The sequence below is a fragment of the Catharus ustulatus genome, chromosome 15 (assembly GCF_009819885.2).
Source record: "Catharus ustulatus isolate bCatUst1 chromosome 15, bCatUst1.pri.v2, whole genome shotgun sequence".
NCBI lineage: Eukaryota > Metazoa > Chordata > Aves > Passeriformes > Turdidae > Catharus > Catharus ustulatus.
The window spans coordinates 1,898,616-1,916,194 of NC_046235.1; the positions used below are offsets into that span (position 1 = coordinate 1,898,616).

At 56.3% G+C, this 17,579-nt stretch overlaps 3 protein-coding genes across 3 annotated transcripts in view; all 3 read right to left on the bottom strand.

The window, feature by feature from the left end:
• The window catches only part of LOC117003493, a 143,898-nt gene that overhangs the window by 69,116 nt on the left and 57,203 nt on the right, over positions 1-17,579 (bottom strand).
• LOC117003487 (protocadherin gamma-B5-like) lies at positions 65-2,734 on the bottom strand. Its single transcript, XM_033073456.1, has one exon. It carries the CDS (start codon positions 2,552-2,554, stop codon positions 65-67), a length of 2,490 nt encoding a protein of 829 aa, XP_032929347.1. The 5' UTR covers positions 2,555-2,734.
• On the bottom strand, positions 2,687-9,353 carry LOC117003488 (protocadherin gamma-A10-like). The gene is made up of 2 exons (XM_033073457.1): positions 6,647-9,353; positions 2,687-2,887 (listed from the first exon to the last, which is right to left on the bottom strand). Exons 1-2 carry the CDS (start codon positions 9,107-9,109, stop codon positions 2,687-2,689), a joined length of 2,664 nt encoding a protein of 887 aa, XP_032929348.1. The 5' UTR covers positions 9,110-9,353.

Genomic DNA, 17,579 nt, shown 5'->3' on the forward strand with positions numbered 1-17,579 from the left:
AAAAATATAACTACCAACAGACAGAGAGAGAAAAATCACAAGAGCTCGGTGCCACCAGTGTGACTTAAATGCGCAGAATGAAGGATTTCGCTTTACAGACCTGCAGTGCGTCGGGATCGGCGGGCACATCTCCCGTCACGGCGCTAGTATTCAGGTTCGCCTTCTCACAGGAATCGGCGCCCAGAAGCTCCTCCGCCGACAGCACGGGCACCGGCGGCGGAGGCCAAGCGGCGTCGGGCACGGCGCGGGCCGGCGCCGGCACGCACAGGTTGTAGGAGTAGGGCAAGGTGCCCTCGCAGAAGTCGGCCGGGAAGGCGGCGCCGGCCACCGAGAAGCGCTGCGCGCCCAGGCAGCGCAGCACGGCGGGTGGCCCGGCCCGGCGCAGACGCGCCAGCACGGCCAGCGCCACGCTCAGCACGAATAGCGCCGACAGCAGCGCCAGCGCCAGCACCAGGTAGAACTGAAGCTCGGCCGCCGCCGCCGCTGCCTCGGCGCCCGCCGCCCGCTCGCTCAGCTCCGGCAGCGCCTCCTGCAAGCTCTCGGCCAGCACCACGTGCAGCGTGGCCGTGGCCGACAGCGCCGGCTGCCCGTGGTCCTTCACCACGGCCACCAGCCGCTGCTTGGCCGCGTCCCGCTCGGACACGGCGCGCGCCGTGCGCACCTCGCCGCTGTGCAGCCCCACGCGGAACAGCGCCGGCTCCGACGCCTGTACCAGCTCGTACGACAGCCACGCGTTGCGCCCCGCGTCCGCGTCCACCGCCACCACCTTGGCCACCAGGTAGCCGGCCTCGGCCGAGCGCGGCACCACCTCGAACGGCGCCACTGCCGCAGCCTCTCCCGGCGCCGCCACTGCCGCCGGCCACAGCACCCGCGGCGCGTTGTCGTTGCGGTCCAGCACGAAGACGCGCACCGTGGCCGTGGAGCTGCGCGCCGGCGCGCCGCCGTCCTGCGCCCGCACCTCCACCGAGAACTCGCGGCACTGCTCGTAGTCCAAGGAGCGCTGCGCGTACAGCGCGCCGCTCCGCGCCTCCACCGACACCAGCGGCGCCGCGCCCGCCGCGCCCGCGCTGCCGCCCGCCAGCCAGTAGCTCACGCGCCCGTTGGCGCCCGCGTCCGCGTCCCGCGCCTGCACGCGCAGCAACAGCGCGCCCGCCGCGTTGTTCTCCGCCACGTACGCGCTGTACGCCGCCTCCTCGAACACCGGCGCGTTGTCGTTCACGTCCGACACCTCCAGCACCAGCTCCGTGCTGCTCGACAACACCGGCCGGCCCCGGTCCCGGGCCACCACCGTCACGCGGTGCTCGGACGCCTGCTCGCGGTCCAGCGCGCTCGCCGTCACCACCTTGTACGAGCCGCCCGGCGACGCCACAATCGACAGCGGCGCCTCGCCCGACAGCTCGCACGACACCTGACCGTTCTCGCCGGAGTCTCTGTCCCGCACTTTCAACACGGCAACCACTGTGCCAGTCGCGGCATCCTCGGGCACTGGGCTCGACAGAGAAAGAATGGTAATTTCGGGCACGTTGTCGTTCTCGTCCGTGATATCTATTTGAGCCTTGCAGTGAGCCGTTAACCCGCCTCCGTCCGTCGCCTCCAGACCGAATACGTATTTATTCTTCTCCTCGAAATCGAGCGGACCAACCGTCCTCACCTCGCCGCTGTTTCTGTCGACAGTGAACAAAGCGCGAATGCTTTCTGGGATGCTGCCGAAGGCGTAGGAGACTCGCCCGTTGGAGCCCGTGTCGGCATCTGTGGCACGCACTTCCAGCACCAGAGATCCCGCCGGAAGATTCTCCGCTACTCTCGCCTCGTAGACTTTTTTGCTGAACACGGGCGGGTTGTCGTTGGCATCAGTAACGTTAATGCGAACCTGGACAGTCCCAGATCTCGCGGGGTCCCCGCCATCCACTGCCATCAGCACCAGCTCAAAGGAGCTCTGCTTCTCTCGGTCCAGGGCTCTCTCTAGCACTAATTCCGGCTGCTTGCTTCCGTCGGGGTTCTCTGTCACGGCCAGTGTAAATGAAGGATCGTTGGTGAGCTGATAAATCAGCAGCGAGTTTCTTCCGGCGTCAGCATCATGAGCTATCTCCAGAGGGAAACGAGAACCAGGAGGGATCATTTCATCAATGTCGAGGTCCAAAAAGGACTTCCTAAAGATCGGGGAGTTGTCATTCACGTCCTCGATGGCTACCTCGACGTTGAAAACGTTCAGTGGGTTGTGCACCAGCACCTCGAAGCTGACAGAACACGTCGCAGTGGCGCCGCACATCTCCTCCCGGTCCAGCCTCTCGTTCACGTACAGGTTCCCGTTCTCCTCATTCACAGTGAAGTATTGCTTCTCCTCGCTCAGTCGCAGCTTGCGCGCCGGCAGCTCGTCCGCGCTGAGCCCCAGGTCCCGCGCCAGCGGCCCCACGAGCGAGCCTCTGCCCAGCTCCTCGGCGATGGTGTAGCGGACCCGCTCGGCCGCCGCCCGCCACCACACGCACAGCAGCACCGCGCCCAGCAGCGCTCGCCCGCCGCCCGGCCCCAGCCTCTGCCGCCGCCTCACCGCCATTCTCCGCCGCCGACACAGCTCGCCGCGCTCCTGCCTCCTGCCGCTGCCCTGCCTCCCTTCCAGCCGCTCTCGCAAGAGAAAACAGATACCGCTGAAAGGCAGCGAGGTCAGCGAGCCGCCTCTCTCTGCCTCTCACCGCCTCTTTCCGCCGCCGCTGCTGCTGCTGGTGGTGCCGCTGCCGCTCTGGCCGGCGCCGGGCGAGCGAGCAGCCTGCGGGGGCAGGACGCTGCGGCGGCGGCGGCTCCAGCGCCGCTCGGCGGCGGCCAACAGCGACACCCGGAGGCGCCGCCGCGACACTGCAGCCGCCGCATGGCCGCGCTCAAGGGGGCCCGGCTTTGGGCGGGGCTCAGCGCCTGCACCGCCTCAGGGGGCTCTCCCCGACTGCAAACAGCGAGGGCAGAAGCCCTGGCTTAATGCGACTCCAAGGTGTTTCTATCTGAGATGTGCAGTCGAATGCTTTAAGGCATTCCTTTAAGGCACAATCAAGAGTCACAAACAAATTACAATGGCAGGGCATTGAAGAATTGAATTTAACTGCTGTTTACTAAATCAGTGTACATCTACAGCAGCAATAAACGATAATATAGGGAAGACTTACACAGCTTTCTCGTACTTTGTCACATGTCTTGAATTGTCCTTTTATTATCTGGGATGAATTAATTTGGGGTATAGATAAGCCTAAAGCAATGCAATCAGCCCCTATGCCAACATAGTAAAATAACCTACTCTTTCTTTTCTGACTCATTCAAGTTGTTTCAGCTGCGTGCACGAGTCCTTCTCTAGCCTCACATACAGAGCTCCAATGCCTTCTTTTTCTTCTACGTCATGCAACTGGAAGGTTTTGCTTGTGTCTCCTCATTGGTCACATTTATCATGAGATGATAATGCACTACAGCCACACCCACAAGTGAGGTGCTTTTGCTCACCACCATTATAACAAGGAACTGAAGGATTCTAAAGCACACTAATGATAAACAACAACGCTAAAGATGAGCAGTCATCCACTTGCGAATGGCTCATCAAACCATTGGCTTAAAGAGAATCTCTTCCCTGTCTTTATCAAAGGCTCATTTCCACAAATATGCAACATCTGCTGAAGTCGTATTTCCATCTATTTCTACCAACAGCAACCGAACACAGAGTCACTCTCATATCTCCCGCCTTCCACTCCCACTGGAACAAGAGAGAATACCACCAGACATTGCTGGAAAATGAGAGATTGTTGATAATAGTAAATATACCCACACGCACAGTCAATCAAGGAAAAGGAAAACAAAGAAAAAAACTGCCAAAAAACCCAACACATGAATCAGACAAGGCAAGGAAGCATTAGAGATGCTCGCAGTGATGTCTTCTAAGCCTTGATTCAGACCTTAAAATTCATCCCTGAGAGAATCTGGAAGTCACTGAGGTCTCATGCTCCAAGGAAGCCTCATGTCTTACACTAAAGAATAGGACAGGGGGGCTCATTTGAAGAATGACTCCCCTCCTCAGCAACTTTTCTACTGCGTGGCCGGCTCACCTTGCACCATTATTAAACATCGTTTTAATCAGCTTCTCATCAGCCTCTTTCTCAAGCATGAAATCAAACCATTTCTCAGCCAAACCCACACTGATTCACTGATTTTCCAGGCACAGAACTCAGCTCTCACCCTCCTCTGCATTCACAGCCTTTAGTTTCACCATTAACATATACCAAATGTTTGGTTATACATTGGCCACACAGAAAACAACACCTTGGGGAAACATGTATTTATGAAATAGTATTTGTTGAATGAAAAATTCAGGGTCAGTGTGGGTGGGGCTCTGAGCAACCTGGTCTGGTGGAAGATGTCCCTGCCCATGGCAGAGGAATTGGAATGAGATGATCTTTAAGGTCCTTTTCAATACAAATCATTCTATGTTTCTGTGTTTCTATGATTCTATGATTACATGTACAGCTTCAAGGTATGGATGAGAGATTCTCTCCCTCCTGGATAATGATATGATTTGGAATTTGCAGGATTGCCAGGCACAATGAGGATCAACTTCACTCCTCGACAAAAAAAACGGGCGAAGAAAGCTACCCGAAACAAATTTAAAAAAAAAAAAAAAAAACCTCAAATAAAACCCTCATAATCAACACAGACAAGACTGGGAAAACATCAGAAGAGTATCAATCATGGCCTCACATTTCAGATTTTGCAACTGCAGTGTACACACAACACGGAAAACTCGATTGTAATTGATACACAGGAGTTCACTACACAGACCCCACACAGTCATTGCCTTGCACAGTAAGATAAAGAACAAGCTTGGAACCACAGCTGTGGGCCTCATCTAACTACTGGCACAAACAGACACCATTCATTCATTCGGAGCTGTATCACAGTGAACTCCAGCACAGGCCCTCCCTCTGCATAGACAGACTTCTCTCTGTCCAAACATAACCTGAAAGCAAATTTTGCATACAGACATGATTAGAAGAACAGCTGTGTGCACAGCTCCTCAGATCCCAAGCATCACAACTAAGATTATTCTGTTCCTCCCCATTACTTCAACAAGTGCAAAATGTTTGATAACCCATAAATTATTACCAGCTCGGTCCAAGACCCAGTCATCTAAACCTCAGCTCAAAGGCAACATCCCCATTCTTCAGTACACGGATTTCCCACAAGATATGTGACTGCCACTCTTGATGCAATGAATATGGAACCAAACTAGGCCATTTGAGGAGAAACCACACAATAAAGAATCAGGACACTCCTCCTGACTCATTTTCCTAAGGCCAGCAAAAGCCCTGAGGACCAACAAAACACATGCCAGGTCTCCACCAGTACCTCCTCACACACCACATTCCCAACACTCCCCCCAACCCTTCACAGCTCACTTGGGAACATCACATTGCTTCATACTAGAGATAGGAACTGGACAGGGGAAGGAGTCTTTCCGTACTGAGTCTTTCAGTAGACCTTCACACACAACTCACAGGACTCACATTTCCAAACCTTCACAGCATCCCTGGTATTCTTTCACCCATAGATTCACAAAACCTGTGACAGTGGAGGCCCACTTCCTCAGATCATTTTTCATCCCACCACCAATTCTACACAGATACCTTTACTTCTCTGTAAACTGGAAGCTACATTTGCCTGTTCCCTGAAATTCTCTGAAGGGACTTCATAGGTCCAAAAGGAAAATCCCAGCAGGCTTCCAAGAGAGACTGAGTCAGGGAATCGTGGCACTGGTAGAACTAAGCGCCACTTAAATCTCCTGCTGCACCCTGAATCTCTCCCTTCTCATCCAGGCTATTCTCTTCCCATGCTAAAAATTTTATAGCCAAGGCTCATTCAGCTCCCTCTGATATTGCTCTACCATAAAAAAAAAAAAAAAAAAAAAAAGAAAAACAGTTCTGCCATTGCTTCCTGCATTTCCTCATCCACATGCAGACAACCACAGGTTTTTCAAAGAGTCACATCTTCAGGAGGATCCCTCACCTTCACAACAGGCACACAGACATCATCAAGGACCACTTGGTTCCGGCCCAATCATCTCCTGGGGACAAAGATCAAAGCATGGATGACGCAATGACTTTTCCTGCTGACCACCACTATGTATCATGCAGAAGGATAAAGGCTCAGAACAATGTGCACAGAAGTTCCACACAAAGCCATTAGCATTTTCTTTGACACATTCAACCTACTCAAGCACATGTGCTCTTGAGACGACACATGAGTCTGCTAAAATGGTGAATTCCTTAATAACCTGATAGATCAGTTCACAAGATTTAATAAAAACAGGAACACAGACTCTACACAGCACAGGTGACACAGAAGAAGACTACCTGGAAGATGAGCGATACCCAAATTTCCGAACTAACAAAGACCTTCCCAAAAGCAGCCTTCTCCCTCCTTCTTCACTAACTACAAGGCCGAGGAACGACCCCTTCACAGAACGACAGAAAGGGGCAGCACCCTCCAGAACGTCGCCAAAAGAAACTTAAGCTTGCTTTTAAGGAAAATCTCCTGTGCAAGTCAGAGATCACGGCGGAGAAAAGCGAAGAGGAGAACCAGGAGAAAGTGCAGTGGAGAAAATCTGGACGGAGAAACTCACCGAGGGAGTAGTGGGAGCGACGGGACTGGCGCCGGCAGGGTCCTCGTCGCCGAGCAGCGGCGCGGGCTCGTCGGGCAGTGGCCGGGCCGGGAGGGTGTCGCAGCAGCTGGCGCTGGCCGACAAGCGCAGCTGGCTCTTGCGCGAGTCGGCCGTGAGCGACACGTCGTGCGAGTAGGACTGCAGGAAGGCGCGCACGCCGTCGATGCCCACGAAGTGCGACACGGGCACGCCGCGCAAGGCGCCGCTGGCGGGCGGCAGCAGCTGCTGGCGGTGCCAGCGGCGAAGGCGCAGCGCCAGCAGCAGCAGCAGGAAGGCGAGGAAGAGGCAGGACACGGCGGCCACGGCCAGCACGAGCCAGCGCGTCAGGCTCCCGGCCGGCTCGCCCGCCGCCGCCGCTGCCTCGTCGGCCGCGCTGCCCATCTCGGCCAGCAGCTCGGCCACGCTCTCGGCCAGCACCACGCTCAGCGTGGCCGTGGCCGACAGCGCCGGCCGCCCGTGGTCCTTCACCACCACCACCAGGCTCTGCCGCGCCGCGTCGCGGGCCAGCGGCGAGCGCGCCGTGCGCACCTCGCCGCTGTGCAGCCCCACGCGGAACAGCCCCGGCTCCGTCGCCTTGGCCAGCTCGTACGACAGCCACGCGTTCTGGCCCGCGTCCGCGTCCACCGCCACCACCTTGGCCACCAGCGCGCCCGGCTCCGACCAGCGCGGCGCCAGCTCCACGCCCGACCACGCCCCGCCCGAGCCCGAGCCCAGCGCAGCCGCCGGCGCCGGGTACAGCACCTGCGGCGCGTTGTCGTTCTCGTCCACGATCTGCACCTCCACCGACACGTTGCTGCTCAGCGCCGGCGCGCCGCCGTCCTCCGCCACCACCCACAGCCGCAGCTCGCGCACCTGCTCGTAGTCCAAGGAGCGCAGCGCGTACAGCGCGCCCGTCTCCGCCTGCACCGACACGTACGACGACAGCGGCGCGCCCCGCACCCGCCCCTCGCCCAGCCGGTACCGCACGCGCGCGTTCTGACCCCAGTCCGCGTCCGTCGCGCGCACCGTCAGCACCAGCGCGCCCGCCGCGTTGTTCTCCGCCACACGCGCGCTGTAGCGCTCCTCCGCGAACACCGGCGCGTTGTCGTTCACGTCCAGCACCCGCAGACAAAGCACCGCGCTGCTCTGCAGCGCCGGCGACCCGCCGTCGGCCGCCCGTACTGTCACGTTGTACTCCGACACCTGTTCTCGGTCCAGCTCTCTCGCTGTCACCACACGGTAGTAGTCTTCATAGGACTTCTCCAGACGGAACGGGACATCCCCGTCGATCGAGCAGCGCACCTTGCCGTTAGGCTCGGAGTCCTTGTCCCTCACGTGCAGCAGGGCTACTATAGTACCCGATGGGGCATCTTCCGAGATCTCACTCAATGCCGACCTCACCGAAATTTCTGGCACGTTGTCGTTGACGTCTGTCACAGTGACCACAACTTTCGCTGTGTGAAAAAGGCCTCCCCCATCATCTGCTTGCACCTCTAGTTCGTAAGAGTCACTTTTCTCGAAGTCGAGACTCCGCAATAGACTGATCGCTCCGGTGTCGCTGTCCAGCCGGAAAGTCTGAGAGGATTTCTCCGTGATTTTCTTAAATGAATACTTAATTTCCCCGTATAGCCCCTCATCGGCGTCCGTGGCCCTGACCGTCGTAAGAGTTGAGCCTACAGGCACGTCCTCGGGCAGACGCACCGTGTACTCCGCCTGGCTGAACACGGGCGCGTTGTCGTTCGCATCCAGCACCGTCACGCGGATCCGAGCCGTGCCCGTCCGTGCCGGATCGCCGCCGTCACTCGCCCTCAGCACCAGCTCGTGAAACGCCGCCTCCTCCCGGTCCAGCGCCTTGGCCAGCACCAGCTCGGGACGCTGATCGCCGCCGGGGCCCGCCTGCACGGCCAGCGAGAAGTGCTCGTCACCGCTCAGCTCGTAGCTCTGCAGGGAATTCCGTCCCAAGTCAGGGTCATGAGCATCTGGTAGGGGAAACCGCGACCCCGGGGCTGTTGTTTCGATAATTTTCACCTTTGTTTCAGTCTCGCGGAAGCTGGGCGCGTTGTCGTTAATGTCTGTGATTTCCACCTGGATTCCGTAAACCTGCATCTGTCCTTCCACTATCAGCTCACAGCGCAGCACGCATTGCTGCACACGCTCGCACAGCTGCTCTCTGTCGATCCTCTCTGCCGTCACTAAATGTCCCGTCTTCCCGTGCAGAGCGAAATACTGAGTGCTACCTTCAGAGACAATGCGGATTCTTCCGTCTCGTAGCGCCAGCAGCTGCAGGCCCAGGTCCTTGGCCACGTCGCCCACGAACGAGCCCTTGGGCATCTCCTCGGGCACCGAGTAGCGCAGCTGCCCCCACGCCGCCTCCCACGCCGCCAGCAGGACGGCCCAGAGCAGAGCTCGCTGCCGCCGGCCCCAGCGCCTCCCAGCCGCGCACATCTCCGCAGCGGCACCGCCGGCACCGCAACACCGCCGATGCAACTCCCACTGCCACTCAATTCTCTCAGCTTCTGCAGCGGAAGGAGCCGCCGGTCCCTCCGTTGACTAAAGAATGGATCAGCACCGCGGGGACGATCGGGCCGCAGGGTCGGACAGGGAGCGATAAACCGATCGAGCCGTTCCGCAGCGGGCGGGGCTGCAGCGCTCCGAGCTTCCTCTCGCTCCTCTCGGTCAACAGCGGCGCCCGCAGCCTCCTTTCGGCACTGCAGCACCGAGCGGTGCTGAGAAATGCCTTGTCCATGGGCATCTCGCTGGGGTGGTACAGTAGAAGTATTTTACCCTGTACTTATCCTTTTTATTTATAACCATCTCCAACAAGAGACTCTACGCGAGAAAAAGTGAAGATACCGCATCCCGAAAAAACAGAACTATCAGCTTCATTTACACAAGCGGGACGAGAACAACTGCATGCGTCTAAGATTCAGGGGGCTAATTGTTGCAGGATTGATTACAGGAACAAATAAAGATGCACCTAATACTTTCAAAGGAATGTTTCAGACCTTCAAATATTTGATATCCCTTCTTAAGATAAACTCAGTGTTTCCTTAGTTCATACAGATTTGCATTTAATCAAGTAATTCGAGGTTTCATTTTTTGGTGAAATCAATGTGTAAAGCGCTGAATCTCGTTACTGAAATATTAATGTAAGTATTTCTTAATCGCGATGGTACGATAAGTTTTCAAGAAGAGAATTATAGAACCGTAGAACTATAATACAGCTGCTCTCTCGAAACCGTGCTGACCACAAATTAATGTCCAAACTGACTTGATTCGAGTGCCTAAATCGTCGTCTGGCCAATCTCCCTGATATGTGATCCCTTCGTATCTCAGTTGCACATCCTAGTAAACGGAATTGCAAAACTTTGCTGTTCTCGATATACTCGAACCCTTCTAAATTCGCCAAACTCTCTATGTCAAGTGGACAGAAAAAAAAATCTCAGAAAACAGAAATCATTGTCACCGACTTACAAAATAAAGATCACTAAGAGCAAGACAAAGAGAAACTGCCAGCTAGGGCTCATAAAGGAAGCCAGCTAGCGTCACTACAGTACCTCTGCACAAAATGGGCAACAATCTCTTCCCTAAGTATGGAGAAGGGAACTTTCCACATTAGTTTGCTTTCTAAATCGAGTAGGAAGAAAACAAAGTTTAACGAACGGCCTTGAGAGATCCAAGCACATCCTTTCTGAACAAATCAACCTGGAATGAAAAAAGCACCATCATCAAGTATCAGTACTCTCTATTTTCTCCTCAATTCCGTGCGTAATGCAGAATCAGCCATTCTTCTTCCCTAAAGTAAGAATCTGCTTTCAATATTGCAAACACATTCTACTTTACAGAGTTCAACTGATTAAGACAAAACGTCTCTGCTGAAGTTGAACCTATGACTAATGAGGCACCAAGTCCATTCACATCTTCATGGAGCCAGGATACACCTTTCCTCATTTCCATCCGCCACAGAGACAGGAAAGTGCAACTCAATTACCACACACCGGGAAACAAGGAAAAGCACGGCTACTCCTTCAAAAGGAAGTTATACTCAAAGGAACTCAGCTGAAGCACATACCAAGGAGAAACCAAAAATTACCGCGGCTAAGTGCACACACAGATGAGTAGTCCCAATTGACACCAGATAGAGCAAATGAGGGCTAAAGGGTCAACAACCCGGCACAGCCGAATATAGAGAAGGAGCTAACGCTTCACAGACCTGCGGTGCGTCGTGATTTACGGACACGTCTTCCATCACGGCGATGCTCTTCGGACTCGGCTTCTCGCAGGAATCGGCGCCCAGAAGCTCCTCCGCCGACAGCACGGGCACCGGCGGCGGCGGCCAAGCGGCCTCGGGCACGGCGCGGGCCGGCGCCGCCACGCACAGGTTGTAGGAGTAGGGCAAGGTGCCCTCGCAGAAGTCGGCCGGGAAGGCGGCGCCGGCCACCGAGAAGCGCTGCGCGCCCAGGCAGCGCAGCACGGCGGGCGGCCCGGCCCGGCGCAGCCGCGCCAGCACGGCCAGCGCCACGCTCAGCACGAACAGCGCCGACAGCAGCGCCAGCGCCAGCACCAGGTAGAACTGCAGCTCGGCCGCCGCCGCCGCTGCCTCGGCGCCCGCCGCCCGCTCGCTCAGCTCCGGCAGCGCCTCCTGCAAGCTCTCGGCCAGCACCACGTGCAGCGTGGCCGTGGCCGACAGCGCCGGCTGCCCGTGGTCCTTCACCACGGCCACCAGCCGCTGCTTGGCCGCGTCCCGCTCGGACACGGCGCGCGCCGTGCGCACCTCGCCGCTGTGCAGCCCCACGCGGAACAGCGCCGGCTCCGACGCCTGCACCAGCTCGTACGACAGCCACGCGTTGCGCCCCGCGTCCGCGTCCACCGCCACCACCTTGGCCACCAGGTAGCCGGCCTCGGCCGAGCGCGGCACCACCTCGAACGGCGCCACTGCCGCAGCCTCTGCCGGCGCCGCCACCGCCGCCGGCCACAGCACCCGCGGCGCGTTGTCGTTGCGGTCCAGCACGAAGACGCGCACCGTGGCCGTGGAGCTGCGCGCCGGCGCGCCGCCGTCCTGCGCCCGCACCTCCACCGAGAACTCGCGGCACTGCTCGTAGTCCAAGGAGCGCTGCGCGTACAGCGCGCCGCTCCGCGCCTCCACCGACACCAGCGGCGCCGCGCCCGCCGCGCCCGCGCTGCCGCCCGCCAGCCAGTAGCTCACGCGCCCGTTGGCGCCCGCGTCCGCGTCCCGCGCCTGCACGCGCAGCACCAGCGCGCCCGCCGCGTTGTTCTCCGCCACGTACGCGCTGTACGCCGCCTCCTCGAACACCGGCGCGTTGTCGTTCACGTCCGACACCTCCAGCACCAGCTCCGTGCTGCTCGACAGCACCGGCCGGCCCCGGTCCCGGGCCACCACCGTCACGCGGTGCTCGGACGCCTGCTCGCGGTCCAGCGCGCTCGCCGTCACCACCTTGTACGAGCCGCCCGCTAACGCCACGATCGACAGCGGCGTCTCGCCCGACAGCTCGCACGACACCTGACCGTTCTCGCCCGAATCTCTGTCCCGAACTTTCAGGAGAGCCACCACAGTGCCCACCGGCGCGTCTTCAGGCAGGGGGCTCGACACGGATGTAAGTGTCACCTCTGGTGCATTGTCATTCACGTCCTCTACTTCTACTTCTACTTTGCAATGTGCCACCAGTCCGCCCCCGTCCCTCGCCTCCACAGCGAGGCTGAATGTTCGTGTATCTTCGAAGTCCAAAGCCTCCTGCAGTGTGATTTTTCCCCTCTCTGCGTCGACCAAAAACTTCTGAATCACTTTGGCCGGCATTTTCCCGAAGCCATAGGTGATGCGGGCGTTGGTGCCGGCGTCAGCATCGGAGGCAAGGACGTTCAGCACCGTCGATCCCGGGGCAGCGTCCTCGCGCAGGCTGACGCGGTACCGGTCCTGCGCGAACACGGGTGGGTTATCATTGGCGTCGGTGACGTTGATCCGGAGCTGGGCGGTGCCAGTCCGGGGCGGGTCTCCGCCATCCAGGGCCGTCAGCACCAGATTAAAACTCTGCTCTATCTCCCGGTCCAACGCCCGGCGCAACACCAGCTCCGCGAACTTGCTGCCGTCCTGACTCTCCTTCACCTCCACCGCGAAGTTCTCGTTGGTCCCCAGCTCATAGCCTTGCAGCGAGTTACTGCCCACGTCCGCGTCCTCTGCAATGCCCAAATAAAATCGGGCGCCGGGAGCAGTCAACTCGTTGATCTCTAGCTGGAACTGGTCTTGCAGGAAGCGCGGCGCGTTGTCATTCACGTCCTCGATCGCCACGGTGACAAGAAAGACGTTCAGGGGATTGTGCACCAGCGCCTCGAAGCTCACGGAGCAAGTCGCCGACTCCCCGCACATCTCCTCCCGGTCCAGCCTCTCGTTCACGTACAGGTTCCCGTTCTCCTCATTCACCGTGAAGTATTGCTTCTCCTCGCTCAGCCGCAGCTTGCGCGCCGGCAGTTCGTCCGCGCTCAGCCCCAGGTCCCGCGCCAGCGGCCCCACGAGCGAGCCTCTGCCCAGCTCCTCGGCGATGGTGTAGCGGACCCGCTCGGCCGCCGCCCGCCACCACACGCACAGCAGCACCGCGCCCAGCAGCGCTCGCCCGCCGCCCGGCCCCAGCCTCTGCCGCCGCCTCACCGCCATTCTCTGCCGCCGACACAGCTCGCCGCGCTCCTGCCTCCTGCCGCTACCCTGCTTCCCTTTCAGCCACTGTCGCCGAGAATAAAAGAGACCGCTGAAATTCAGCGAGGTCGGCAAGCCGCCTCTCACCGCCTCTTTCCGCCGCCGCTGCTGCTGCTGCTGGCGGTGCCGCTGCCGCTCTGGCCGGCGCCGGGCGAGCGAGCAGCCTGCGGGGGCAGGACGCTGCGGCGGCGGCGGCTCCAGCGCCGCTCGGCGGCGGCCAACAGCGACACCCGGAGGCGCCGCCGCGACACTGCAGCGCCGCATGGCCGCGCTCAAGGGGGCCCGGCTTTGGGCGGGGCTCAGAGCCAGAACCGGCTCAGGGGGCTCTCCACGATACCAAATCGCGAGCGGAGACGCAGGGACTTGCTGTGATTCCAAAGGCTTTTTTAACTGAGGTTCTCTGTCGAGCGATTTTAGGTCGTGATCTTCATCACATTGAGTAGTCATAATTAAGTATTCGTGGAAGAGCAATACGGGATGGATCTCAGCTGCTTTTACTAAAATACTTATGTAAGAGCAATAAACTGTATTATTCAAAACTTATTCTGAAGCTTTTAATCGTCATGTGTCTCTAATTCTGCTTTCGTTACATGGGATAGATTAATCTGAAAAATGGATCGGCTTAAAGCAATGTTTAGAGCTCTCTTCTAAGACAGAATAACACTCATAATTTTTTTCTGATTCATGTACGTTCCCTATTTTGTGCCTCCATATTGGAGAACCTGACAGTGGGAAAATGAAAAGTCATTTTTGTGTCTTTCATAGAACCAGTCATGAGATGTTTCACATTGCAATTATAAACTGCTCTATTCCAGCAGTATAGCTCATTATTGCTGGACGACGGTAATTTACTTTCAGCAAAGGGAAACTATGATCACAGAGGAGAAATGGCACAGGCCTGGACACCAGGCATAAAATCTTACAACTTATCAAAAAACCTCTTTTGCACACCCATTTCCCTGGATCAAAGCCAATCTCTCCACCTACTCCCAATGCACTCCAACGCTTCAGACGCATTCAGCTTGGGTCGGGTTTTTAGAAAACACTCCTAGAAACCACCACAATGAATAGGTCTGTATTTGCTATTCTATCAGTTGTAGTAGATACAAGATATAAAATAGTCTTTTACTGAGTACACAGGAGGGTCACACAGAACTTCAAACCACACACCCCAGCCACAGTCAGTTCTATGGACCATGAAAAAAGGAGAAAACTTTAAAACACAAGTGAAGGCCTCATCTAACCACCAGGAAAAAAAAATATTATACATCTCTTTTATCCGTTTCAAACTATACCACAGTAAACTCCGTCGTTGGCCCTGTCGCTCCATAGACAGAGTTCTCTCTCTCATTACACAAAACGAAAGCAAATTTTGGAGACAGACACGATTAAAAGTTCTTCTCACAACTTCTCACATCTCAAGGATCACAACACGGATTTTTCCACTCATCACAACAATTTCACCTATTCTAAAATGTTGTAAAGGCTAATGACATCAGCAGTCAGCTTTTAACCAGTCATCAAAGTATCACTCAAAGATAACATCATCTTTCTCCAGCACATGTGTTCTTTGAAGAGTGTGTCCCTCTCCTACTCCGAATGCAAGGTTTCCATCTGTGCCCGAGAATTACCATTCATAGAAAACATCATCAAACAGAAAACCGAAATGTTGAACACACAAACTGGTCCTTGGAGTCCAATTTATGGAATATCAAATATTGAAGACACCTTTAGAAATCTTTCAGAAGGTCGTGAATAAACCCATGAATCAAAAACACACAGGCTTTGTCTCCGACATACCTTCTCACAAACAAGTCTCTCCTTAGTCCAAAGAGACTCCACCAAAAGAAAAGTTCCTCACACAGATTACCATTGCCGTGGAAAATATTTCATTTCTCAACCTGTGTACGTTACAAGGATGAGAATTCAAGTAACACTTTAGAAACCATTTCTTATTAAAACGAGCCAGACATAAGATGACATCTGCAGAAAAGAGGGGATCAACACAGACTCTTGATGACGATGGCACTAAGGTCAGGCACAGAGTTCAGCTCCTTAGTAGGTGATGAATACACAGCTGGTTCCACCCAAAATTACCCTTACGGCGCTTGCCATATGTACCTAAGAAAAACAACGACCTCCAAACGCGCAGACGGAAGCTCCCAGGGTTCCCTACACGCCTGGAGTAAGACCTATTACGGCAGACTTGCCAGTGAAGAAGGAAATCACGTTACACGTCAATAGAGCTGAACACTGAACAGTGAAACGAACAAATCATGTTTCTCCTGTTTCAACAGACCTCCACACTCAGGCCACAGTACTCTTGTCTCTCCCCCTCAAAACGTGCATGTTAATCTCTAACCCTTTTAATTGCCAAGAATAAATAATCAAACCCCAGCTGCCTGGCCAAAACATCTTTCACATCCATCACCATCAGACCATGCACGTTTACTAGGAAGAAGTGTTGCATTTCCTTCTAAGGTTTAATAACCTGACGTTTAAGATTTTCTCAATGGCAGTAGAAACATAAGAAGGGTTTCTGGGGAGTAAAACGTCCCCACAATTCACAAAAGAGCTCACAGTAAAGCCCATGGCCACAGTTCTTCAATGAAATTTCCTTATACAGTAAACAAGGGAAAAGGAAAAGAACCATGGCTGTGGGTCTCATGTAACAACCAGGACAAACAATTTCTACACTGTAATTACATCTTTTTGGCTTTTAGAATTTAACCACGGAAGACTTTTATCAGTGGTGTATCTATAAAAATTTTATTTTACCCTGCCCCAACGTTATACAGAAGACAGCTAGAACTGCACCCAGTCACCAGTGAAACAAAAGTGGCACACACAACCTCTCACTGTCTGAGAACAATCTCAGCACTGAGACCCAAAGGAAATGAGCCCTATTAAGTAAAATAAAATACTCTCAAGTGCGCAAGAGATAGGTGTCTCTCACAAGGACCCACCCAGTCACCATAATAAGCACTCATCCTATTTCTGTACATGGCAAACTTGAAAGATAGGTGATTCTCAAAGTTTAAAGTGATTTTCTACACGGGGCCACGAGGTGTTTCAAAAGAACTCCAATAAGCTCATGTACATGTGCTGTCGAGGAAACACCTGACCCTGCAAACAATGGAAATTCCACTGCATATACTTGCAACACATCCCGTGAGAATACCAAATGCTAAGAAGGATTACCCACGTCAGGAGAAGAAATTAAAAGCAACATGATAAACACACAAAGAACCTACCTCCAGCCAAGAGCAACCGTCCTTATGCTACCATTCCCAACGTAAGGCTGAACGCGGACCCTGCATCTACCTACTCGCAACAATAAGCACCGGAACAGAGCGTGCCCACAAACAGTGCATTGCCTTGAATGTCTGCAAATGTTACACGCAACATACAGACAAAAGGAATAGGAGAAGAAAGAGCCTTACAAAAAAAATTGGTCCCAAAAACTCACCGAGGGAGCAACGGGATCCACTGGGACGGCGCCGGCAGGGTCCTCGTCGCCGAGCAGCGGCGCGGGCTCGTCGGGCAGTGGCCGGGCCGGGAGGGTGTCGCAGCAGCTGGCGCTGGCCGAGAAGCGCAGCTGGCTCTTGCGCGAGTCGGCCGTGAGCGACACGTCGTGCGAGTAGGACTGCAGGAAGGCGCGCACGCCGTCGATGCCCACGAAGTGCGACACGGGCACGCCGCGCAAGGCGCCGCTGGCGGGCGGCAGCAGCTGCTGGCGGTGCCAGCGGCGCAGGCGCAGCGCCAGCAGCAGCAGCAGGAAGGCGAGGAAGAGGCAGGACACGGCGGCCACGGCCAGCACGAGCCAGCGCGTCAGGCTCCCGGCCGGCTCGCCCGGCGCCGCCGCCTCGTCGGCCGCGCTGCTCAGCTCGGCCAGCAGCTCGGCCACGCTCTCGGCCAGCACCACGCTCAGCGTGGCCGTGGCCGACAGCGCCGGCCGCCCGTGGTCCTTCACCACCACCACCAGGCTCTGCCGCGCCGCGTCGCGGGCCAGCGGCGAGCGCGCCGTGCGCACCTCGCCGCTGTGCAGCCCCACGCGGAACAGCCCCGGCTCCGTCGCCTTGGCCAGCTCGTACGACAGCCACGCGTTCTGGCCCGCGTCCGCGTCCACCGCCACCACCTTGGCCACCAGCGCGCCCGGCTCCGACCAGCGCGGCGCCAGCTCCACGCCCGACCACGCCCCGCCCGAGC

What these genes read in the sequence shown, in the direction of transcription:
- LOC117003487 (XM_033073456.1), bottom strand. Translation starts at nt 2,554, where the DNA reads ATGGCGGTGAGGCGGCGGCAGAGGCTGGGGCCGGGCGGCGGGCGAGCG.
- LOC117003488 (XM_033073457.1), bottom strand. Translation starts at nt 9,109, where the DNA reads ATGTGCGCGGCTGGGAGGCGCTGGGGCCGGCGGCAGCGAGCTCTGCTC. An exon ending in TCGCTCCCACTACTCCCTCG is followed by an intron (nt 2,888 to 6,646) that starts GTGAGTTTCTCC and finishes CCCCGCCCAAAG; the next exon opens with CCGGGCCCCCTTGAGCGCGG.